General features: G+C 40.3%; 1 protein-coding gene across 5 annotated transcripts in view; it reads left to right on the forward strand.

Annotated features, from left to right (window-relative positions):
- SENP6 (SUMO specific peptidase 6) overlaps nt 1–25,332 on the forward strand; it is an 87,030-nt gene that overhangs the window by 35,742 nt on the left and 25,956 nt on the right. For 3 of the 5 annotated variants that reach the window (XM_066612447.1, XM_066612448.1, XM_066612451.1), the window contains 10 exons: nt 4,707–4,777; nt 9,803–9,948; nt 11,641–12,019; nt 12,590–12,840; nt 17,891–18,064; nt 20,208–20,241; nt 21,854–22,039; nt 24,314–24,540; nt 24,911–25,017; nt 25,100–25,216. In XM_066612447.1, coding sequence (XP_066468544.1) covers nt 4,707–4,777; nt 9,803–9,948; nt 11,641–12,019; nt 12,590–12,840; nt 17,891–18,064; nt 20,208–20,241; nt 21,854–22,039; nt 24,314–24,540; nt 24,911–25,017; nt 25,100–25,216 — 1,692 coding nt within the window. Of the gene's footprint in view, nt 1–4,706; nt 4,778–9,802; nt 9,949–11,640; nt 12,020–12,589; nt 12,841–17,890; nt 18,065–20,207; nt 20,242–21,853; nt 22,040–24,313; nt 24,541–24,910; nt 25,018–25,099; nt 25,221–25,332 lie in introns of those variants that run through there. The other 2 variants (XM_066612452.1, XM_066612450.1) reach the window with 2 other exon arrangements.

Below are 25,332 nucleotides of genomic sequence, written 5' to 3' on the forward strand. Positions count from 1 at the left end.
TACTTGCTTATTTTAAACTTGAGTTAATTTTCTAGCTCTCCTAGGAATGCTAAAAGTGATACACGGCAAATCACATCAACTGTCATGCAAGTCACATGCAAAGATTTATGTTGATGTATGCTCACAGGAGAAAACTATCATAGAGCTGATTTTTTGACATATCTGGAAACCTGATGTACTGTATTAGGCTATTGCCTATGTAAACTTCATACGTTAATATGCTTTTATCTGTTTTTAAATTATGTTTTTAATTTGTTTTAACCTGTTGTAAGCTGCCTTGAGTCCCTTCGGGGAGAAAGGCGGGGTAAAAATAAAGTTATTATTATTATTATACCATAACAGACTAAGGGCCCAGTCCTATCCAGTTTTCCAGTGCTATTGCAGCTGTGCCAAGGGGGCATGCACTGCATCTTGTGATGGGGAAGCAGTCACAGAGGCCTCCTTAAGGTTTAGGAACATAGGTTCCCTTACCTTGCGGCTGCACCGGTGCTGGAAAATTGGTTAAGTTTGGGCCTAAGTGCATACCTGTGCTAGTTTTCAGTATTTGGGTAGGAAATATCTCATTTAATGTGAATTCTCCTTCCCTTGCTTTATGGAAAGTCATAATCTGTGTTTTGCTTTCATCTCAATCAATTTCACATTTACTGTGGGTTTCTAAGAAATTTATTTCAAATAAATTGCCCAAGAAATGAATTGAGCCACACATGGTAGATCAAAATAACAAGCATAGCATCTTAGTTCTCCACAGTGCTCTACCGCTTGTTTTCATGTTGATTTAGCTTCGTAGACCAGCCTTTGGAGTGGGAAGGGAACATCAATCTCCTTTTGGGATTTCAGAAGTGATATATATGCTGTTAGCCATTAAGGTGCCACTCTTTGCTTTCTGCAGATACTCACCTATAAGTTGATCTCACAGATAAGGCTAGGGCAGATTTTCAACCAAAAATCATGAAATGTTCCATTTATCTGGATAAGCTGGGGGGGGGAGCTGTAAAACTTGGAGAATGGTGCTTGTGAGGGGAGCTTCAGAGCCTGATTGCTCTGTTTCCTGATTGAAAGGGGGAATGAATCTGAGCCAAAGCACTGTTTTTGAAGACATTAATAAGTTGCTTGTGTAGTACATGGTGCCATTCTCCCCCCCCCCCCCAAAAAAAGCAACAGAACTGAACATTGCATTGAATTGCTTAAAAAAATCCAGGTTTGAATCTACAAGAAAACGTTTGCAGTTTTAAAAACCATTCAAAACAAATGCAGCACTAATATAAAGCAACATAAACAACTCACATCAGCACAACACCTTGCTTCAGTTGCTGCCAGGCAACTTTTTATACTATTCACTTTTGTTTTAAGAGGCACTCCTTGGTTTGGAGTTAAGGAGCATGCTCGGAAGACTGCAATGGAGCTCCAACAAAAGTAAACAAAGCTGCCTGTTGTGAGCTATCTGCAATCATTCAAAATGTTACTCAAAAGCTTCACAGTCCATTCCCAGACAGGCACTTTTAAGCTCCTCTGGCCTTCTTCTGGCTAGCATGACAGCTCGGACAGCCCTGCCTGAGCGACTCACAGATAAGACAAGGTGTCAGTCTACACTTGGTTTATTGGTAGAAATTTCTCACCTTATAGGTGAGTACATGCATGACCTGATTATCTGCTGATTTTTCACCTGTGGTTTTATCTCAACATCAACCCTGTGAGATGGGCCCTTTAAATTAAAGGAGAAAAAAACTTTTCACAATAACCTCTTTAATGCTAGAGAGGGCAGTCAGCTGACAATCCATCAGTCTTTCTCCAGGCACTTAGAATAGCTTCACTCCAAGGCAAGCGACCCCTTCCCTTCCCCCTGAGCACGTGAAAGGAAATAACTTTGTGTTCTTTCCCAGCGCTGAGCTCTGGGTGAAGGGTGGGGTCGCTGGCTCAGAGTGAAGCCTTTCTAAGTGCCTGGAGAGAGACTGATTGATGGATTGTCTGCCTAATGACACTATCACAGAGGTTAGCAAGGCTGTTTTTAAATCACTGAGCAAAGAGACATTTTTTAAAAAAATGGATTTGCTTTAATGCAATTTTTACCATCCACATGAGTTCTGGAAACAGAACCCTCGCGCATAATGTTTCAACCTGTACCTACGGTATATTGCTATAAAAAAGTCACCTGTACATTCAAAAATTTTGTTTTTGTATGACTTCCTGTTTTTTTTTTTTTTTTGATTGACTGTTCTTGCACTTGGCATTGAAAATAGTTATATTCTTGAATAACAAATGGAAGTTTGAAAGTGAATACCTAAATTTTCATAGCGGTTTAGTAGCTTTTGTATTTTAGTCTTAAGAACATAAGAACATAAGAACAGCCCCACTGGATCAGGCCATAGGCCCATCTAGTCCAGCTTCCTGTATCTCACAGCGGCCCACCAAATGCCCCAGGGAGCACACCAGATAACAAGAGACCTCATCCTGGTGCCCTCCCTTGCATCTGGCATTCTGACATAGCCCATTTCTAAAATCAGGAGGTTGCGCATACACATCATGGCTTGTACCCCATAATGGATTTTTCCTCCAGAAACTTGTCCAATCCCCTTTTAAAGGTGTCTAGGCTAGACGCCATCACCACATCCTGTGGCAAGGAGTTCCACAGACCGACCACACGCTGAGTAAAGAAATATTTTCTTTTGTCTGCCCTAACCCGCCCAACACTCAATTTTAGTGGATGTCCCCTGGTTCTGGTATTATGTGAGAGTGTAAAGAGCATCTCCCTATCCACTCTGTCCATCCCCTGCATAATTTTGTATGTCTCAATCATGTCCCCCCTCAGGCTTCTCTTTTCTAGGCTGAAGAGGCCCAAACACTGCAGCCTTTCCTCATAAGGAAGGTGCCCCAGCCCCGTAATCATCTTAGTCGCTCTCTTTTGCACCTTTTCCATTTCCACTATGTCTTTTTTGAGATGCGGCGACCAGAACTGGACACAATACTCCAGGTGTGGCCTTACCATAAATTTGTACAACGGCATTATAATACTAGCCGTTTTGTTCTCAATACCCTTCCTAATGATCCCAAGCATAGAATTCGCCTTCTTCACTGCCACCGCACATTGGGTCGACACTTTCATCGACCTGTCCACCACCACCCCAAGATCTCTCTCCTGATCTGTCACAGACAGCTCAGAACCCATCAGCCTATATCTAAAGTTTTGATTTTTTGCCCCAATGTGCATGACTTTACACTTACTGTCATTGAAGCGCATCTGCCATTTTGCTGCCCATTCTGCCAGTCTGGAGAGATCCTTCTGGAGCTCCTCACAATCACTTCTGGTCTTCACCACTCGGAAAAGTTTGGTGTCGTCTGCAAACTTAGCCACTTCACTGCTCAACCCTGTCTCCAGGTCATTTATGAAGAGGTTGAAAAGCACCGGCATGACAGCTAATAACCTTTCTGTATAGAAACTACCTACAGAAGTATAAGAAATGTGCTTGCAAATTCCATGTAAAAAGATGAGTAGATTACATTTTTAAAAGTTATATTTGTAAAATTAGTTTAAACCTTTAAATTAAGTATACCCATTATCTGTTCAGTAAGTAAAATGGAAAGTCAACCTTACTATGGAATGTTCTTACAGGGATATGTATTCCAAATACGGGATACAAAACATACCAACAGTTTTAATATGTTTTGTCTTACAAGATTTTACTTTAACAGTAGTGGTAATATAACACCAGTATTGTGTGACTTTGTGCAGCAGCAATTGAGTGCACTTCTAATCAGTTCCTGGTTAGGATGAAAGCCTTGCACGGAACCTTTTTGGTTTTAGTTTATGTTTTTTTACTATGTAAGTTGCTTATAAACTTTTTTGTTGAAAAGTGGTATCTAAATATTTGTAATAATACCTAAGTAAATGCTTAAATTGGCAGTTCTTTTCTATAACCATTGCAATGCAATTGGTCTCCACCCCCCTCAGTGTGCTTATCCTTCTTGTCAAGGTAAAATCTATTAAAGACCATTTTGACTCGATTTGCACATCACTTTTTTTGTGTCTGTGCACTTTGCCACTTCTCCAGGGCCTGTTGTTCTTTGCTGTAATATGACTGTTGACCTTACTACATTAAAACTTTTATTGAATGAGGGCCCAATCCTATTCAATTTTGCAGTGCTGGTGCTGCTGTGCCAATGGGGTATGCATTGCTTCCTGTGTTGGAGGTGTAGTCACAGAGGCCTCCTTAAGGTATGGGAACATTTGTTACCTTACCTTGGGGCTGCATTGCGGTTGCACCGATGTTGGAAAGTTGGATAGGATTGGGCCCTTAGTTTATACAGCTGAAGACTGGAAAAACTATGCCTTTCCCTACACAATGGAAGTAATAGTGTCTTTGCTAAATTTTAACACAGGTTTGAGTCCAGAAAATAGCATTTCTTTTATAATTAGCAAAGCAATATATATATGGTCATGGAAAGTATTTGAAAGTATTCATTTGGTAAAAGGAAAAAATACAAAGTTCAAAATGGGAACATAAAAAAAAAATTTTTCTAGTGTTTTCATCTAATATCTTTGCAGTGAAATACCTGATTTCATCAAAAAAGATTTGAGAATGCAGATTACTGTCTTCTAAAGCTATAGAATTTCAGTAGTCTAAAGTAAGACTTTTACACTGTAGATGTATTTTATATCTAGATTATGAATAAATATCTCTTGACTACAACTGTTAATTCATTTTTCTCAGAAAAGAATATCCCCCTAATATCCAGAAGATAGAAAATGACTGCATTCGATTCTCTCGGCTTCAGGAGATGCGTAAGTTCATTCATAATTACTTTCCTTAAACACCTGCGATATTAAAAAAAAATTTACATACCACTTTTCAACATAATAGTTCTCTCAGCAGTGTACGAAAACAAGAGAATAAGGTTCCTTGTCCCAAGGATTTTCACAGTTCAGAAAGAAACACAAGAGACATGGCAACAGCACTGGAAGAGGTGCTGTGCTGGATGAGTAACAGCAATAGTTCTGCTGAGTAGGAGAGCCATTTTTCTCAGTTATCAGGGCTTACGTTTGTTGAGGATTGTGTGTTAGAAATTCAGGGTGCTGCAAAAATTTTACACATACAGGTGAATGTGGCTTTATGATGGGGATGTGTTCTCCAATCCCCATCATTAAGTGATGCCATCATTAAGCATCATCACCTTTGTTAAGCCTGTCACAGAAAAAGCAAAACTGGGTAAAAGCAAAGTATAGGCCTCTGCCTGAAACCACATTAACTGCCTGGAACCATACTGGCCAGACACAGCTATGAGAAAGTTGTTAATTAGGACATTCCTGGGGAGCTAGTTTCTTGGAGGAATGTGGGAGTGGCCATCCCTCATCTCTAAGAGATAACTGTTCCCAGAGTGGCTTGATTGGCCAAGGACACCTTGTTTGGGAATTTGTTCCAGCTGCAGATTTCAGGATAGGTGGTGGTGATCCACCGTGAGCAAGTGGCTTGATTGCACGTCTGCCTCTCAGAAGTTCGGCTGACTCCAATTTCTGATTAGCTATTGAGCTCAAGTCAGTATAAGAATCACCTGTTAGGAGCATCCTTTGTCTTAGTTCTTCTCTGGCCTGTGGGGCCTGAGCTTTGACCACTCTGTTCCAAGATGGGCAAACCCAGACCGCTGCAGTGCTGACTGAAGGACTGAGATTTATTGATGTGAGACTTTTGGTGAGTGATAGTTAGTCTTTGTGTTAGGAGTTACTTTTATTATTTTAATATTGCTGTGTATTGTGTACTCTCTTTAAATTCCTAAATCTATGCCTAAGTAAAGTGCTTGTCTTATGTTATTTCTATCCTTTAATAAATCCTATCTATTTACAGCTGTGTGGATTATTGGAACCACAGAAGGGGGAACCTGGTGGTAAATGGGACTGGCTTCCAGTGACTTGGCCTTATACTACCTTGATGCCCAGTAACTGTGCCTGGCACCCTGTTGCAAGCTGAGTAGGGACTCTGGCTGGGAAGCCAAGGCTTTGGAGGACAAATTGACCTGTTGTATAGTCTGTGGGCTCCTTGGGTTGAGAGAGCAAATTGGCAGGGTGCAGAAGTTGGTTAGGTAATTAGAGGGTGATTGGGTTATTGCCCTGCTAGTTGCCTGACTTGTGAAAGGCTTCTGCCTGCCTGCATGTCACAAAGCCTACAGGAGCTTCCCTGGGTCTTAGAATGCCTTATAAGGCATAAAAATATCTCTTCTGGTTTCCTTCCGGAAACTGGAAGTAGCATTTTTTTTTACTTTGCTCGACTAGTCTGAAGTCCGCAGAGGCCATGGGTGGATGTGCATAGCCTCTGAAGGGCTCAGATGAACCTCCAGAGGTGAGGGGAGCCTAATTCTCCTTACTCTGAAGGCTGGGGGAGGGGGGGAAACGGGAATCAGCCACAGACTGTTGTATATGCGGTCCATCACTAATTAGAACGTCACTAAGCAACCAATTTTATGAAGACTTACAGTACCTTCTAGAACTTATAGGGGGTTGGAATGCTAAAGTAGGAAGTCAAGAGGTAACAGGAATAGCAGGCAAGTTTGACCTTGGAATACAAAATGAAGCAGGGCAAATGCTAATAGAATTTTGTCAAGAGAACACACTGGTCATAGCAAACTCCTTTTTCTACAACCCAAGCAGCAACTCTACACATGGACATCACCAGATGGACCACTGAAATCAGATTGATCAGGTTCTCTGCAGCCAAAATGGAGATGCTCTTGATACAGTCAGTAAAAACGAGACTTGCAGCTGACTGTGAATCAGATCATGAGCTTCTTATTCATTTGAATACGCAGTGGAGGTGATAAATAGATTTAAAGGTTTAGATTTGGTAGACGGAGTGCCTGAAGAACTATGGACTGAGGCTCGCAGTATTGTTCAGGAGATAGCGATTAGATCTGTCCCTAAAGAGAAGAAATGCAAGAAGACAAAATGGCTGTCTGAAGAAGCCTTACAAATTGCTGAGGAAAGAAGGAAAGTGAAAGGGAAAGGTGGTGTGATCACTGAACTTGAGCCATGCATCCTGGAGTGTGAAGTCAAGTGGACCCCAGGAAGCATCACTAACAACAAAGCTAGGAGAAGTGACAGAATTCCAATTGAGCTCCTTAAAAGTTTAAAAGATGGTGCTGTTAAAGTGCTGCACTCAATCTGCCAGCAAATTTGGAAAACTCAACAGTGGCCTCAGGATTGGACAAGGTTAGCTTACGTTCCAATCCCAATGAAAGGCAATACCAAAGAACGTTCAAAACACCACACAGTTGCGCTTATTTCACATGCTAGCAAGGTTATGCTCAACATCCTACAAGCTTCAGCAGTATGTGAACAGAGAACTAACAGAAGTACAAGCTAGTTTTCGAAGAGGCAGAAGAACTAGAGATCAAATTGCCAATGTTTGCTGGATTATGGAGAAAGTAAGGGATTTCCAGAAAAAAACATCTACTTCTTCTTCATCGACTACACTGAAGCCTTCGATTGTGTGGATCACAACAAATTGTAGCAGGTTCTCAAAGAGATGGGAGCACCAAACCACCTCATCTGGTTCCTGTGAAATCTGTATATGGGTTAAGAGGTAACAGTTAGCACTGGATATGGAACAACTGATTGGTTTAAAATAGGGAAAGGAGTACGACAAGGCTGTATATTGTCACCCTGCTTTTTTAACTCATATGCAGACTACATCATGCGAAGGGCTGGATGAATCACAAGTCGAAGTTAATATCGCCAGGAGAAGTATCAGTAACTTCAGATATGCAGATGATACCATTCTAATGGCAGAAAGTGAGGAGGATCTAAAGAACCTCTTGATGAGAGTGAAAGTGCAATTTGTGACTTGAAACTTAACATTAAAAAACTAAGATCATGGCATCCGGTCCCATCACCTCATGTCAAATAGAATGGGAAGAAATGGAAGCTGTGACAGAGTTTATCTACTTGGGCTCCAAGATCACTGTAGACAGAGACTGCAGCTTTGAAATTAAGAGATGCTTGCTTATTGGGAAGAAAACTATGATAAGCCTAGACAACTTATTAAAAGCTGAGACATCACTGTGCCAACAAAGGTCCGTATAGTCAAAGCTGTGGTTTTCCCAGTTGTAATGTATGGCTGTGAGAGCTGGACCATAAGGAGGGCTGAGTGCTGAAGAATAGACGCTTTTGAATTATGCTGTTGGAGAAGAGTTTTGAGAGTCCCCTGGACTGCAAGGAGATCAAATCAGTTAATCCTATAGGAAATCAACCCTGACTGTTCATTGGAAGAACAGATGCTGAAGATTCTTTGGTCATTTCATGAGAAGGGAGGATTCTAGAAAAGACCCTGATACTGGGAAAAATTGAAGGTACAAGGAGAAGAGGGCAGCAGAGGATGAGGTGATTACGGAGGCAGTGAACATGAATTTGGACCAACTCCAGAAGTTAGTGGTAGACAGGGGGCCTGGCATGATGTGGTCCATGGGGTCACGAAGAATTGGACACGACTTAGCAACTGAACAACAACAAAAGCAACGTTTACCTGTACTTTTATAGTGTCAAATTTATGCTGTAATTCATACATACACTATACTACTAGAATTTACATGTGTGTCATATAGTTTACACAAAAGCAGTTGCTTGATTTAGCTAAGCAGTGAGACCAAGTGCTCCAAATGTTCCTCAGTGGCGTCTATACACTGCTGACATAATTGATTAAGGGAATCTCCAAACTCCTCTGCAGGCATGCAAGGGATGTGCCTGCACCCTCACCTGTTCAGAGTATTTTCTGCGAGCCAGGCTATGAGGGACATGTACTGCATACCATCATGGCTGCATCAGTTTTATAAATCATTTTCTAACTCACTGGCTCAGTGCTTGGAGCACCTAAGAGTTGTATTGGATATGACCAAGTTAAAATTCTTGTACATTTTTGGGAGAATGTCCTGCAGTTTTGATGTTGACACTGAAATGAGAAGCATATGTCTGCACTGTCAACAGTGTTCATTATTCTTTGCCTGCTAGAGTATGTGCCTTCTGTGTGCATTAAGACATGTTTTGGTTAAATCAAATAAGTTAGCAGGAGGTTTGATATATGATGGAATGCTTGTGTTTCTTCATTTGTGCTCATAGAATTTCTACTGGCACATCCTGAGTTTTGTCTTGTGGCAGTATGTTGGAGTTGATGCATTCAGCTTCTTTGTGGGAAACATTAAAATTGTGGACTTAGTTATGCCTTGCATAATTTTCAGAATAAAATAAATGAAATTGTTAGTAACGTTTATCCATTAGACCTTTGTTGTAGTAAAGTCAGCTTTGACATTGACCTTTCCCACTTACTTGGAGTGTGAACCTTCCCAGACCTTCTTTTAAGCCAGGGGTCTCCAAACTTTTTGGCGAGAGGGTAGCATTGAATATCTGGCATGGTGTGGAGGGCCAGAAAAAAAATTTAAATATAAAATTTAAATAAATAAATTAGAGCTGGAACTTAAATGAGTGAATAAATGAATGAATGGGTTCATTCATTCAACCTCACTGGCCCTCAGAACACCCTCCAGTCACAATCAGAGCATCATTCTGGTCATGTTCAGTTGAGTGGGCCAGAGGCTTTCAGGGGACAAGAGGTTGGCCGCGGGCCAGAAAGAGTCTTGCTGCGGGCTGCATCTGGCCCCCGGTTTGGGGTTTGGAGACCCCTGTTTTAAGCTATCATGTGACATTGGTTCATACAGATAGGCAGGTTTGTCCTCTTCTTGATTGGATATAATGGAATAAATTAGGATTATGATACTCTTCAGTGGAAGATAGTTGTTGGTGGTTAATGATTTCTCTCTTCCCTTCCAGAAAGTGTGGCAGAGAACAGAGAAGAGTCTGGGTCAGAGTCAGATTCAGGAGTTACAAGGAAGGTACAACTGAAGCGTCACTGCAATTTGTATCAGTCTGGTTTGCTTCAATCTCCTGCTTCAAAAAAATGTGCAACCCACCTAGAGGTGGGTTATATATTAACTTTAAGTTCTCTTAACTTAAAAGTTGGCATTGCTAAAAGGTTAATCTGCATGGGAACTTTATAGTCCTAATTTAGCTGTACATATTTATCACAAGAGCATTTGTGGGGTTTTCTTTTGGTTTTTTTTCAAATCTAAAATGCATAATGGTAAATTTTGAAAACAAAGAGCTTGTTTTCCTTATGTGGATCTCTGCAGTGTAGCATGGTGAACTTGCTGCATTCTTTTGCATGTGTGTGCACAAGCACACAGTGTATTATTGGGGGGAGGGAGAATAGGATATTGGTAAATTATTTGGTTTTGAATAAGCATCCTTAATTCAGACCCTACTGCCAAATCCTTGGAGTGTTGTGGGGCATGTAAGACTAGAAGTTGGGCAGATGGATGGCAAGAGACTCTGGGTGTGGGGCATGTTGACAGAGGGAGCAAAGAAGCAGAAGGCCTAGAAATAATCTGGCTAAAGTGGGTAGACAATGAGCTGAAAAGCAGGCATGTGAAGAAATCTTGGAAATGAAGGCAGATATCAAAGAGAGATGGAGTGGGGAAATGGGGGCTGAACCAGTGGCTTTGCTAGGGGGATGCTGGCCACACCGGGTGACATGTACAGGGGGGTGACATGCACTCCTGACTAAAATGGTGGTTTGTAGGAATAATACCAGCATGTTATATACTATTCGATGCGTAATTTACAGCAGAATGCTGCAATGAAAAAAAAAACTGGAGTGAAATATCTCAATTCTATCAAAAGTTATGGCCAAAAAACCAGAAAACAAAAATGCAACTGTCTTAAAGTAACAAAAAGTATATTTGCTTAACTTGGAATGGATCAGTGAGACAGAGTGTTCAAAAAGCTCATGAGCTGCTATTATGACACAGCACAGAACCAGTAAGGTGTTAGTAAGGTGACTCCCTTGGGGGGTATTACACCACTAGTGACCAAAATTGTGGAAATGATGGTTTTTAGGAATAATGCATCATGTTATACACCATTAGATGTGTAATTTACAGCAGAATGCAATGAAAAAAGCGTAATGAAATATGTGTTCTATCAAAAGGTATAGCCAAAAAATTAGTGGGGTGGGGCAATGGTACATCACTGCACCCATCACCCGGATCTGCCCGCCACTGCATGGGAGGAGGTCCATCATGGGAGTGATGTGCTGTCCACCCGCAGCGGGTGATGCAAACCCTAGTGATACCACTGGGCTGAATAGGATGTTAATTTGAATTATGCTGCTCAGTCCTTATAGCAGCATTCTTAAATTTCTAAAAGATAATCGTGATTACCAAATGTATTCTTATTTTGTCTAAATTTTATTAGTAGGGTGTGTTTTTTGTTTGTTTGGTAAGAATGCATAAAAACAAAACACCACATTTTGGTATTTAAGATATTTTCCAGAAATTAAAATACTTTTCCAGTTAGAAATAACACTGACTGCATCCGCTGACACTATATCACCTACCTAGTATATTTTTAAAGTGATTATAATTTATTAAAATGCTCCCTTGGATTAAAAACAGAACACCACTATCTGCTATTTTAATCGAGAAATGTTGGAAGAAAAATCACCAAAAAAACCCACCCCTATTTATTAGATATCTTAATGTGTGTTTTTTCATGTGAAATACAATGAAGAGACATGCACAGTAAAGCTGTGTTTTTCTTTTAAATTCAAGGGCTTGGAACAAAGTCATTATCCCACAATTTGCCCATGCAGTGTGAAAGCAAATGAAAGCCAGACCAAATGCCAAGTTTGTGGAAGCATTTACCTTGGGGGCTTACAAAGACAGTCCATGCAGAGTGTTGCATTAAATGATTCTTTGGGACCTTTACCACGGGAATCAATACATGAAACTTCACCAGGGCAGAAATCTTTAACTACAGGACTAAATGCAAAGAAATTTTATGGATCTTCTCCTGGGGCAGTTTCAATTGATTTCATGGTGAGCCGAGATACAGGACCTATAATGTTGCGGCCAAATGGAAAAGTTTGTTCTAAAATTACAGGAAAGTTAAGGCAGAAGAGTCCAACAACCTCTGAACTAAATGATCCAAGTAAGTTCTTTTTTTATTATAAGCTGGTTACAAATTAATTTGCAAAGTAGAAACTCTTAAGGACTAACAAATGATAGAAATTGCTTCATTCTCTGAGCGCACATGATGTAGCAGTCTTGTTGAAGCTGAGCACGTCCGATTCTTATCATTGCTGTCTGGGGGACTGCCTGAGTATGTTATATCCTCTGCTGTAAGTTTCATGAAAGAAAGGGAGAATTTAAGTAAGTAATAGTGATGCATACTCTTAGTTTTTGAAAATATTCTTGAACTAAGCAGAATATTTCTACATCTGCTTGTAAAAATGAAATACAAGACAAATTGCACTGATAAGTGGGTTGGTAAACTAAGTGGGTTGGGAAACGGCACACTACACAGAAAAGATTAAATGTTATCCTGTTTAAGCTATTTCTGCCCAATGTTGCACGTACACAGCAGGGACCAAATGTGTACACCCGTGGGCCAGGCAAAAATGGGTTAAATATTTCTCACTCTTTCTCACCTTGAAAGAACTACCCTGAAGTTGAATGGGCTTGAATAATTGTAGGGCTTGATGCATACTTTTCTTTTCAGTTGTTCTGTCTAGTGATGAGGAGGAGGAGGAAGAGGAGGAGGAGGAGGAAGAGATTGGCAGTGCTAACAGAATGGAGAGCATATCACCACGTCCAGCAGATTCAGCCTGTTCTTCTCCTGCACCTTCAACAGGAAAAGTGGAGGCAGCCTTAAAAGAAAACACTTGTGGAATAGAACAAAGGCTAACTAGTATTACAGCAGATACAGAACCTGCAGTCATATTACCAAGAAAAGCAAGGATGAAAGATGAGGTAGTCCTTTCATAATTAGTTTGGAATATGCAAACACTTCAGGTAGTGATTAAGAGCTATTGGCAGGAAAAGTCTTTTTAAAGAAAACTAGAGAAACATGAAGTGATGCTAGTGCATGCCTTTAATGTGCAGTGCATTAATGCCAAACATAATTTTGACGTATCTTCATGCCACAATAATAAATAGCTACCACTTGGTGTGTATGGGAGTTGCCTTTGTGTATTAGCTACAAATCTAGACCACATTCTGTAGAATTCTGTGGTTGGTAGCATGTTCCAGTAGGTAGAAGTCTCAGTAGGACTTCTGAGAAACTATGTTTCCCAGGCTGCATAGCAAGATGCTTTTGAAACTTGGAAACTTTTAAAAGCAGTTTGTATGCAGCGCTGGTGGTTGAGTGAGGAAATCATTGTGTGTGTTTGTGTGTGTGTGTGTTTGAACCATCATGATCATCATCCCACTAAACATAATCAGGTGCCTTGGTTCAGTTAAAGGAGTTCTCTGGACAGGGTGCTTAGTTAAGATGTATTCTCATCCGCCTCAGAATGTGGGAACCACTACCTATGGCTTGCTGTGCTTTTCTGCTAATGCAGGAATGAAAGAACCAGATGAGAGAAGTGGGATGATGGGTGGTAATGGTGTAAAATCACATTAACTTTAGAAGTTGGATCATGGGGAACAATGATAGGTGCTCCATGTGAATCCACTACTCCGATGTGTTTCCTCCATTCCTGTGTTAGCAAAGGAGTATGGGAAGCAGCCGTGGGAAGTGGCTCCAACAGTACTGCTGGTAAGTGTGGCTCAACTATCAGTAAACCAAGAGATTCCCAGCAAGGATAAGAATTGCCTAAAGAAAGATTCATTTTTGAGTTATAAGGCTACTATCGGAACATCTAGATCAGTGTTTCTCAAACCGTGGGTCGGGACCCACTAGGTGGGTCGCGAGCCAATTTCAGGTAGGTCCCCATTCATTTCAATATTTTATTTGTAATATATTAGACTGCATTTGGGGAAATGTTACAGAGCTGTACTTTTAACAGGCTACTGTGTATATGCTTTTAACAATGATAGTCCTGGGTATATGTGGGTAGGATTGCAGCCTAAGATTGTTAAAACGTTTCCTGCTTGATGATGTTACTTCTGGTCATGACATCATTTCCAGTGGGTTACAAGAGATTCTCATTCTAAAAAGTGGGTCCCAGTGCTAAATGTGCGAGAACCACTGGTCTAGATAGTATCCTAATGTTTGCCCTAACTCTGTAGAGCTTTCTCAAGGGAATAAAATAAAACTAAAAGGTAGTTAGCTGACACCTAGAATTACTGGAACTCCCTTGAAGCAGAAGAATTGCTAAAATTGCAGAAGAAGGATAAGAATTGCATAAAATTAAAATACTTTGAAAATTGTCCCAGTTAATGGCACTTTACTGTAAGGTTTTCATGGTGGGGATTTTTGTTTTTTAGTTTGAGCATCACTGCAAGAATTGGATAAACAAAGACAAAAATGCACCATGAACAGGCTGCTTAAGTGCTGTCAAAGGGGACAACTTTTACGGTATGTTAATCAAAAGACATTAACAGTCATGGCAGCAATTCTCTTAAAAGGGCATGTTTTTTCTAACAGTTTATCTTCAGATTTGTGAAACTGTTTAAAGCTCTCTATTGTGTTAAGCAGATATTTTCATAAGAGTACTAGAGCAGTGGTTCTCACAACTTTTAGACCAGGACCCACTTTGCAGAATGACAATCTGTCTGGGACCCCACCGGAACTGATGTCATCAACCTGGTAATTATGTCATGGCCGGAGTGACATCACCAAGCAGGAAGTGACATCACTTTTCTCACCTAGTACTTCATAAACTGCAAATGACAAGAGATAATAGTCCAGTTCAGAAGCTTGTTTCAATTCGCACTGCACCCCCCCCCCCCCATTGCTATCAAGCATCCCACCTGTTCACTGTATTAAAGGGAGAGTATCTCATGGTGTTCTATTAGCTTGGGTTGGGTTATTTCTCAGCCATTTTCCAATAGCAAAGTATAAGGAGAAAAAACCCATTTAAATCTTGACACATATTTAAACCTCCCCCATTTCAGGGATCTGCTGCGGTTTAAGTGCCTGGAGGGGGGTGGGAAGGGCAGAGCTGGGCTGGATGCAAGTGGGGGGAGAGGGGGCTGGATCACAGGACAGAACTTGAGCTGGAAGGAGGTGGTGAAAGAGAAAGCAAAACAAACAAACCTGCCCCCCATTTGCAGGGAGAGGCTGCAGCCCACCTCAGGACAATCCAGCAGGGCTCCCTGAGACACTCAGCAGCCACACTCACTCCTGCGCGCCTGTGCAAGCCACCCTTTTGCTCCCGGGAGGAGCTTTGACTACACACATGCAAGCTGAGGCAAAGGCAGTTCCAGCTTCAAGATGGCTTCCTGCCCTGTTTGGCAGCCTCCAAGATGGTGTTGCAAATACACAGAAAGCTGAGGCAAAGGCAGTTCCAGCTGCCAAGATGGTGCTGCCTGCCTAATTTTCCAGCCTCCAAGATGGCCACACAGATGCAGAGCATGCTTAGGCAAAGGCAGTTCCAGCTTCCAATATGGCAGCGGCTGCCTAATTTGCCAGTTTCCAAGATGGCCGCTAGCATCTTTCCGCAACCCACCTGACCTCAGTTTGCAATTCACCAAGTGGGTCCCGACCCACAGTTTAAGAAACCCTGTACTAGACAGATGCACACCTCCATAAAGGCACACCCACTAAACAGGAAGCAAGCATTTAAACTGACAAAAAAAATCCTTAAACCATTAAAAATCCTATATAAACACATACACGGTAAATGAACATTGAAACAGCATATGTAAAAATTGGAGGATCACAGAAATGCAACAAAGATGATTGGTAATTTGAAATACAGTATTGTTTGTTGAAAGCCTTAGCCATGAAATAAAAAAACCAGTCTGGTTTTAATATGTTTGTTTTTGCTTCTTGGTTGGGCATCACTGCATTTGACGTTGTTGAATTGCCTTTCTGTAATCTTGGAATTTTTCTGTTCTGCACTGAGTTCACTCATGTTTGCATGTGGGCCCTATCTAGCCAAGGGGAAATATTTTTATGTCCTATTTCCTTGAGGCGAAAGAGTTGGTTACGTCCTTATGTCTGCCGGTATAATCAGTAGCATTTAACTTTGACTAGTTTGTGTCCATTCATAGTGGGGTAATACAGTAAACTTCTGATATAAAATGAAATTACCTGGATGTTGTAACTAATTATAATTCAGGTAATTCATAATTACCTGAATTATGTTTTTAAGGTTGCCCCTCCCTTTTTGTTTTTGCATCCTCTGTTTCAAAGGGGGTACTACTTGAATATTTTCTGTTCCAGGCTTACTTGTTATATATGGAATATGAAACAGTGAATTTATATGCTACTCTTAACTATTCCAGCTCAGATGGAAGACATAGTTCTTCATATAATGTGTATCTAGTTTCATAATTAAATGTTAGTTGAGTGAAATTGTATTTTCCAGCCTTTTTGCTGAAGGTGACCCTTTAGAGCCATTGCTGAAATAGACATCAATCACCTTCACATTTGAAGAAGAGAGGCAGACTTGAGTGGATCGCAGTCTGAGCTAGATGTTCCTTGTTTTGTTTGTGTCTGCAGACGTGGGAACATCTTTCTAGCAACCCTGGAGAAACTGCTGCCCTGTCATTCTACACAAGCCTTCCAACCTCTTGGCAAGGTTGGAACAAGACAGGCAGCCCAATCCTGAGCTGTCCAGCATGCTGGGCTGCAACAGTGCCAAAAATGACTGCAGCCACCTGTTACACACTCTAGGCAGCCACCAGTGCTTCCTCGGGAGAAGGGACTTTCATCCATTTCCCCTGGGTAAAGCGAGTATCTCCACAATGGGGCTACTCGATTCTATGGTGACCCAAAGGTTGGCATAGAATCAATAGCCTTCATGTCGGGTGGCCAGTCTGGCATGGAGGCTCTGGATCTGGTGGAGCAAAGCTCCACCTGTCCCACCTCCCCCTTCCCAGAACACCTCCTCCCCACCTCTCCCCATGCCTCCACCAACCTTTCTGCTGCTTATAGGCCAGTGCTGGCTGAGCACTGGTGCTAGGGCCCTTATGGCATGTTTGCAACATTGCAGACTGGCAGTGAGCCGGTGTGTCGAGCTCAGGATTGGGCTCTGATAGTTTGGGCTTAAAGACTTTTCTGCCAAAATGGTTTTGGCCGAGAACAATTTAAACCCTTTTGGGACAGACAGCAATACTAAGTGATACTTGAACTTTACCAGCAGAACTAAAACTGTTCCTTCATCTGTGATTTTTCTTTATTTGTTTTATTTTGTCCTGTAGTATTCAGAGTTACATTATAAATACTGAATAAGAACAGATAGGTGGCTGGGGCTTATTCTTGACTATTAACTGGTAATGGACAGCACAGTAATATGGACAATTGTGGTGATGGACAACACAATAATATGATTGAGTAAACAAAAGTGAATAATATAGGAGGTTGGGAGCAAGTGCACATGTATACGTATAGCTATTCATTCATTTACAATTTTCTGGAATATACAGGCGCCCCTCCCCATCCATGGATTTGGTTGTCCACAATTCCCTGTGCCCATTACCTTTGTTTATATTTGTTACTTTTATAGAAAGACAAGCAGGCAGGCAGCCTGAACGCTAGAGGGACACTGGCAGAACATTAATGGGATTATAAAATTGCATGCTTATAGTGGCAATAGTGAAGATAAACTAAGATAAAGGGCAGGGCATGGAGATGGGGTTCCCTTTTATCTGTGGTTTCCGGTATCCTTGGGGGACGGGGGGACGGGACAGGAACGTATCCTATGCAGATGCTGGAGGATGCTTGCATGTTCTTTTCCACAAATGGTTTTTCTTGTATAGAAGGGCAGGATTTTTAAAAAAATTCTAGTTGCTGATATGTATGGCCAGTATTTAATCTATGTATGTTCTTGAAAATGTACCCTAAACATTTTAAAGGGCAGCTTTTAAATAATCTTTTATGCTGTTCTGACAAATAATAATTCCTTTGCAGTTTGGCAACGTTGTAGCTAATGCTCCAGTAAAACGCCGTAAAGTTCTTTGTCAAGAAAATGCATCCGAAGTTGTTGTACCTGTAAAGTACCATCATTCTTGTGAAAGCGTCATCTTAAACTGCCGAAGCATAAGAATAGGAACGCTGCGAAGAATGGTGGTGGAGCCTGTAATTGTAAGTGTAAATGGACAGTGGGGCGTGTGAGTCGAGAGCTGAAGGTGGAACTAAGAGTTTACAAATGGGCACGCACAAATAGGGAACTATATTTTCAAGCTGTGCTATTGATAGCACTATAGCAGGTCATGGAAGAAACAAATCAGAATTTTTGAGTTGGATCTAAAGTGTGTAGTGTTTTGAAATAAACATTGGTTAGCATCCAAATACTCTGCTAATGGTTCCCATCCCTCTTTTAAGGAAATTCCACCTCTCCCTAGCCTGCATCTTGGCCTTAGAAGCCAGGCAGCACATGAAAGAATGTGCAATGTGCTTCTTTTGCTTGCTCTGTTGCCGTTTTCTCTGTCATCCTCTATCATTACTGGCTCTTTCTGCCATGTAAAAAGGGAAGTGAGAGAGGGGCCTTCACCCATTCATCCTTTTCAAAGGGCAGAAGCAGCCAGAATGTGGTGGTGGAAGTAAGCATCACTATGAAAATATGGGTGCTTGTGCACTCCTCCAAGTTGGAGAAATGGGGGAGGATGGTGAGCAAGGTTGGTACTCAAATTTTTTTTTTTTTTAAATCTGAGTGGCAGCAGAAGGACATGTCCAACTCAGGAACTGAAGAGTCTTAGACCAGGCTTGCCTATGTTGCTGTCAAGGTTCCCTTCAATCTCCAGGACTAGCTTTTCAGGGGTTTTTGGTGGGTGGAATGGGAAAGACAGCTTTTGATCACATGTTCAATTGTAGCTGTGGATGCTGACCTCTGTGGTGGTCAGGCACATGGGATTTCAGGTGGAGAGGCTTGAAACAGCAGTTTAAAGTTAAACCCCTTCTGTCCAATGTTGCATATATGCAACAGGGACCAAATGTGTACACCTGTGGGCCGGACAAAAATGGGTTAAGTTCATTAGGGAACTAGTGATGACAAGTGGAGAATCTGTCTAAATGTGGAACTCGTAGCAGGAGATCAGGAAAGAAAGCTGTGATACAGGTAAGTCAACAACATGAACACTGAAGTTACTGAGGAGTAGCAGCATTGAAATACTGGTTTATGTTTTCTCCAGCAACTGTCCCAATCTTATGTTTGAGCTGGAGGGATAGGATAGGACTGTGTGACACAACAATAAGGAGACATCTATGGGAGTGGCTTCTAAGTTTAAGAAAAAATTCTTAAATTGTTAGTAGCGCCACTTTATGGAATGCACTGAACTTTCTCAAAGAAATCTTCTAGCTTTATTAATTTCTGGAAGTAGCATCGTGGATACTCAAGTGTTTTCATATAGTTCTTTGGTTTAGGTCCAAGTACTTTTAAGCTGGATTTTGAGAAGATTCATGCTTTCTAGCAAATGCCTAGTTCCTCTTGAGGTGCATTTTACTCAGCAGTACAGGTTGGACCTTGATATCTGTGAGGGATCCATTCCCAGACAACCCACAGATACCAGACCAGCAGATACTGGTATCTGAAGGTGGGCCCACAGAGAACCTCTGGATGTGACCTGAAGGTACTTCTGGTCACATCTGGATATCCACTGTGGGCTCTCCAGACTCCGTTTCAGAACCCGTGTTGGGTCAAATACATGGGTTTCGAACCCTCAGATAAGGAGGACCCACTGTATTTTGTCCATCACCCCCCCCGCCGATATCGGAAACTACAGGTAAGGGGGACCCTATCTCCATGCTCCATTACCTTTGTCTTCCTTCATGCCAAGGAAGAACAAACTCTAGAAGCAGGACTAGGTGGCTAAACAGTTGCTCAGAAGCCACACTCGCAAATATTCATGGAGAAATTTTCAATTCAACATCATGCACTCATTCCATCCTAGTTAAACATAGTTTTCCAAAGCAGAATTCTAATTCTGACTATCTGTGCTTCACTATAAGATGCGTATGATGATAACCACACACAATCCCTTATGTCTTAGGGACCTCTTGAATTTCCATTACCAAGAAACTTCCAAGAAGTCTGAAATTAGAGAGCAGGATTCTGAAGGATGCAACTTCCAGTCTCATTTGAGCTCAGGCATTGCCTTTTCTTTTTCAGGTTGGGCACTGGTCCAATTTAAAAAAGTTGTCCAGTCAGTCATTTCATGTTTGAACTATAGGTTGGGAAGGGCCAGGGAGTGAGACTGTATAGCTTCAGTAACATACATCTTTTTTTCAGTTTTGCCTAGATTTTATCAAGATACGTCTGGAAGGTTAGTATTTTGTACCCCTCCTACTATTTTCTCCACTTGCTTGTGCATGTAATAATTGCATGTTGTGCCCTGTAGCTGCACCTGAGACTGTTACGAACAGGGCTTTGTCTCTTATGGACTGTCTGTGCCTGTAATAATGTCCTGAATTAGCAGTTTGTTGATTTGATTCTTATCTATTTAAAAGATTGTTCATTTTAAAATGATCAGAATGGTAATATGCTGTTTTGGGTATGTGTGCTAGTCTTGCCTAACCAGGAAAAAATAATACTGAAAAATTCTAGTGCAAAGGATTTGAACACTTAATAGTGCCAGGCTAGGAACAACTAGTCTGAATTGTATAAAGTATTGAGAATGGTAAAAAAAAGGTTTTCTAACTTTAGCTACCTGAACAAAGAAGTTCCTTTTTAAAGTGGTGCTCCTCCTGTATTGTAGCAGAGAGCAGTTGTTACTATTCACCACACCACAATCCCTTTTATAGTAAATGTTTTCTTGTGATTCCTTTTGTGTAGTGGGAACCATTTATTTATTTTGCTTCATAAAGGACGTCATTAACTCAGTTGGAAAGTAGTCTGCAGATATCCTGAATATTTATACTTGTAGTTTCTGGTTTAATGTACACTACTTGTATCTAAATATAATTTTTACATCATGTACCTGTTTGCTTATTAACTTAGAATAAATTTTTAAAGTTAAGTAGTTTTATAGTATTGTTTATTATTGCAGTGAAATTATAAAATACACAAAAAATACAGCAGAAACTCTAGTAAATTCCTATACAGCACCTATCCAAATACCTTCTCATATATATGAGTTTTATGTGCTTTTCTAAAGATGAGGAAAAGATAGCGTCATAACCTCAGCGCTATAGTTACAAAAGCCCTGATCCTTGCTAGATCGTTTTGGGGGATGTAGGGGAGAAGGTGATCTGAGAAGTGTGAATATTTAAAGAATTACATCCTTCCTTTCTCCCAGTGAGGACAATCAAGGTGACTCACAATATTAAAACAGTAAAGTGATGGTGAGGGGAAAGTCCCCAGGTAGTGGAAGTATGCAAGGATTAAGTAGTCCCTTCGCCTCACTTGCCTGTTCTCTCCTCAGAGGCTGTGTCCTGCTCCCTGCTTTGCGTGTCTGTGGGTAACACTGGATTGGGAATCCTGTGCCTGCTGTTTGAACAATATAGATCCAGTCTTGCCTACTGTAGTGTACATGTTATGGAAACATGGAAACCCTAACTCTAAAAGGGTTGTTTTAGTTTCCTTTTCAATTGTTTATAAACTTTGTTCCTTATAATATTGAGTGATCTAGGGAATACGTTTGTTTTTTCCTTTTTTTGGGAAAAAAAGTACGTTTTGGGGTTTTTCCAAGACTTTGACAATAGTAGTGATTCTTTGTCTAAGTATCTAGACATCTATCTAGTATCTAAAATTCTAGTATGTCAAGCCAGGCAAAGAGATTTGTTTGTTTGCTCTATCAAGGAATGCTTACAGCAGATTCTGCACCTCTCAGTGTAGCGTTTAGAGCTGTTCTCCTTTGTTATAGCTGCATATCACTGTCGTAGTTTATAATAGTGTGTCTAACTTTGACTTACAGAAATTTTTTTTTAACTTTTTAGAGTCAGAAAATGGTACAAGGGATATTAATTTAAAAACTACTGAACTAACTAAGTGTGAGTGGTGTGGTGTAAGAAAGTTGCCAGTAGTGTTTCTGCAAACTGTACTTGCTGCCTGCATTAGCCTAAGATCCCAACTGAAGATGAACAAGGAGAAGGATAACGTGTGGTATGACTGTAATGGAGCAAGTAAGTAAACCCCTATCTGCTAGTCAAACTTTTACTGTTTAAATATTCTGAAGAGCAGATATATATGTATTGAGCAGAGCCATGTTTCAGGGAACATTGCTAACTTTTAGAATTCTCTAAGATTCCTAAATAGCAAAAACAACGCTAGAATAAACTTGTCAAATTTACCAACACTGAGGTGTATTGTATAAGCCTTGAGTATAGAAGGGCAATGACTATAAGTGGACTGGTAAGTTTCTGTGCTAGAGGCTTTCATCTGTCTGACTGCAATATATTCTTATGATATAAACAATGTTATCTGTAGCATTGTTATCTGTAGCATTTTAAGTATGTTTTGCATGGCTGAACATTCCTAAAATGGGTGTACATGCGTGAATGACACACACATTTGGACTGTTTTTGTTGCGCTCTTAAATTGAAGATCTTATAGATTTAGATGTGCTCAGCTTTAAATTTACTGTGCTCAAATGTTAACAAGGTACAAGCGTATTTCCATATCTGCAGGGGTTCCCTTCCAGAACCCCCCGCGGTTACCTGAAACTGCAGATATGGGCGATTGCCGTCCCCCACCCTCTGGAGCCAAGGCACTCCTGTCGCCTCTGGAGGGGCATGTGGGGCAGGAGGTCTGGTCTAGAGGGTAGAGCCTCCGTCTGCCTGAAGATAACATCCACAAGGTTGCCAGTTCGAGGCCACCGGCACCGTGCAACCTTGAAGCAGCTGACAAGCTGAAGCCGAGCTATTCCATCTGCTCTGAGCGTGGGAGGATGGAGGCCAGAATGTGAAGCCAGATCGGAATGAAACACCTGAATGTAGTAGTTCTTGAAAGAAAGAACCTTCTTTCAAATTGTAAAAATCCCTATTTAATAAGGGATTTAAATAAAGCCTGCCTATGTAAACCGCCTTGAAGAAAGTCTTGAATAAAGACCAAGAAAGGCGGTATATAAATACCTGTTGTTGGGGGGGGGGCCCTGCAAACCCAATCTGCAGATAACTGAATCAGTGGATATAGGAACCGCAGATAGGGGGCAGTACAGTATATGAATTTTTTTTTCCTTACAAAATGTTTCATAACATTTGAGGACTTGCAGTTTTATGCTATTAAATACTTTAAGTAAAACTTCAGTGCAGTAATTTAGGTATAATTTGAAAAAGTGAAAATGCTATAATTTTATTTTCTCAGTTAGAAATACATTAAAATGCTATGTAGTTCTAAAATATTAGTATTCATCAATATGAATATTAAATAAGAAATAAACGTACCTGTCAGATTTATGGTGGTTTAAAATAAAAAGTAGACATCTTTATGCAGCCTGCTGAGAATCAGGCAAGTTTTTTCTTTGCTAGGATTGTGAAGAAATTGACATAAAGGGAGAAATATGTGAAACATTGGACATGGACAGTTACTAGATGTATGTTGTTGAGGTAGAGGTGAAATGTTGAAACATGTCCTTTTTTCCTAAAAAGTACATGCAGTAAGCAAGCATGCATGGTTGTCTGTAAACTTGTTTCCTGAAATTCACTAACCAAATCTTAAGTTAATTTGAAAGATTTGATCCTCTTTTTCTTACAAAAAGATTTGTTATCTACCTGCTTTCTGTTGACCTTTTGCTTTGTCTAGTAAGACAGTGTTCAGATATTTGCCAGAATACCAAAGGGTAAGTTACTCGACAGAATCCCTCTCTTGAGTTCAGATCTTAGATATTAGATCAGAAGAAATATTTGAGATTGATTGCTTTTGAGAGTAGATATGCATACTTAGTTTGGAGTTTAAATATCTGTTCCATCCAAGGGTAGATTTGTTCACTATGCAGAAACACAAGTCAGTTGCGTAATCTTATTCCATATCTGTGAAAACATATCCAGAGAAGTTTCCTTATTGGGAAATTTTTGCTCTCCTAATTTTGGAGACATTGCAAATATCTCTCTTAAGAGATGCATAGATTCTCCCTTAGAATTGCAAAAAGAGAGAGTACAGCACAAAGCACAAAACTCTTTTTCACCAAAAAGAGAATCTGCGTTTGAACTGTGTGTGACATTTGTATTTCACTTTCTCCATATAGCCTGCTGATATGCAAACTGATACAAACCTAAATGTAGGAACTTGAGCTATAAGGTATTATGCGTTGGATCCTAACTTTGAGCTCTATGAGCAGTAGCTCCTTCTATGAACAAAAGAAGCTTCTATTTATGAGATTCAGGTTTAGAATACAATCCCATTAGTTTTAAATGTGCAACTTCGTTGTCTACTAATATTGTTTTTCTTTTTGTTTTTAGATCCAGAAGAACAATATATCATTTTAATTTTTGAGACTGGCCTAGATCCTCATGCGAATGCAATATTTGAAAGAATAATAGCTGATATTGGTGTCCGGAACAACATTTCTGATTTTTTTGTGAAAATTCCTTTTGAAGAAGCAAATAGTCGGCTTGTGGCCTTTACAAAATCCTTTGAAGACACCTCCAAAGGAAGTGCTGCTCATAAAGAAGGCAAAACAAAACATGTACAACTCTTTTATTTTGAGTACAAATGTTAATTTAAGTTGTGATGTTACTAACCTAAACTTTCTTTCTTCAATGTCTGCTGCTTCTATTTTATAGCTAAAATTTTTTGATGAAGATTGTCAAAGCAAACCGGGCTGTTCGTGTCAAATTGCAGAACTTCCAAAATTGAAACATTTAATTGTAAAGTTGAAGAAAGTATCTTCTTTGAGTTTTCCATATATCACACTGTCAGTGTGGTTTAAAAGAGGAGTTGTGTTCAATGAAATTTTATAGAAAAATGAAGGAAGTGTCTTATTTGGGGATTGGTAACAATTTTACTATTTTATAACTTCTGTATTGTAAAATAAATACTGTGTTTGTTTCTCTAAGGTTGTGTCTGAATCAAAAATGCAGTTGCGAAATACAACACAGTTCCAGTTTTTTGATGATGATGAAAGTGGGGAGCCACATACAGTCTTTATTGGCCCTATAGAAAAGTAAGAAGTCATTCTGTGAATTGATAATGATTTCTTTCAATATCTGAAGTTCAGTGTTTTATTTAATGTCCTTTTCTTGCAGGCTGATAGTTTATCCCCCACCTCCATCGAAGGGTGGTATTTCTGTGACTAATGAAGATCTCCATTGCTTAAATGAAGGAGAATTTTTAAATGATGTAATAATTGACTTTTATTTAAAGTAAGTTTTTCTAATATTTTGAAATTTTCTGTGGTTTTTGAAACTTCTTCCAGTTCAAATAATGCATGTTTGCCTAAACCAGAGGTTGGCAACCTATTGCCCACTGGTCAGATTTG

This window comes from Tiliqua scincoides, chromosome 1, assembly GCF_035046505.1.
Source record: "Tiliqua scincoides isolate rTilSci1 chromosome 1, rTilSci1.hap2, whole genome shotgun sequence".
In the NCBI taxonomy this organism is placed as follows: Eukaryota; Metazoa; Chordata; class Lepidosauria; order Squamata; family Scincidae; genus Tiliqua; species Tiliqua scincoides.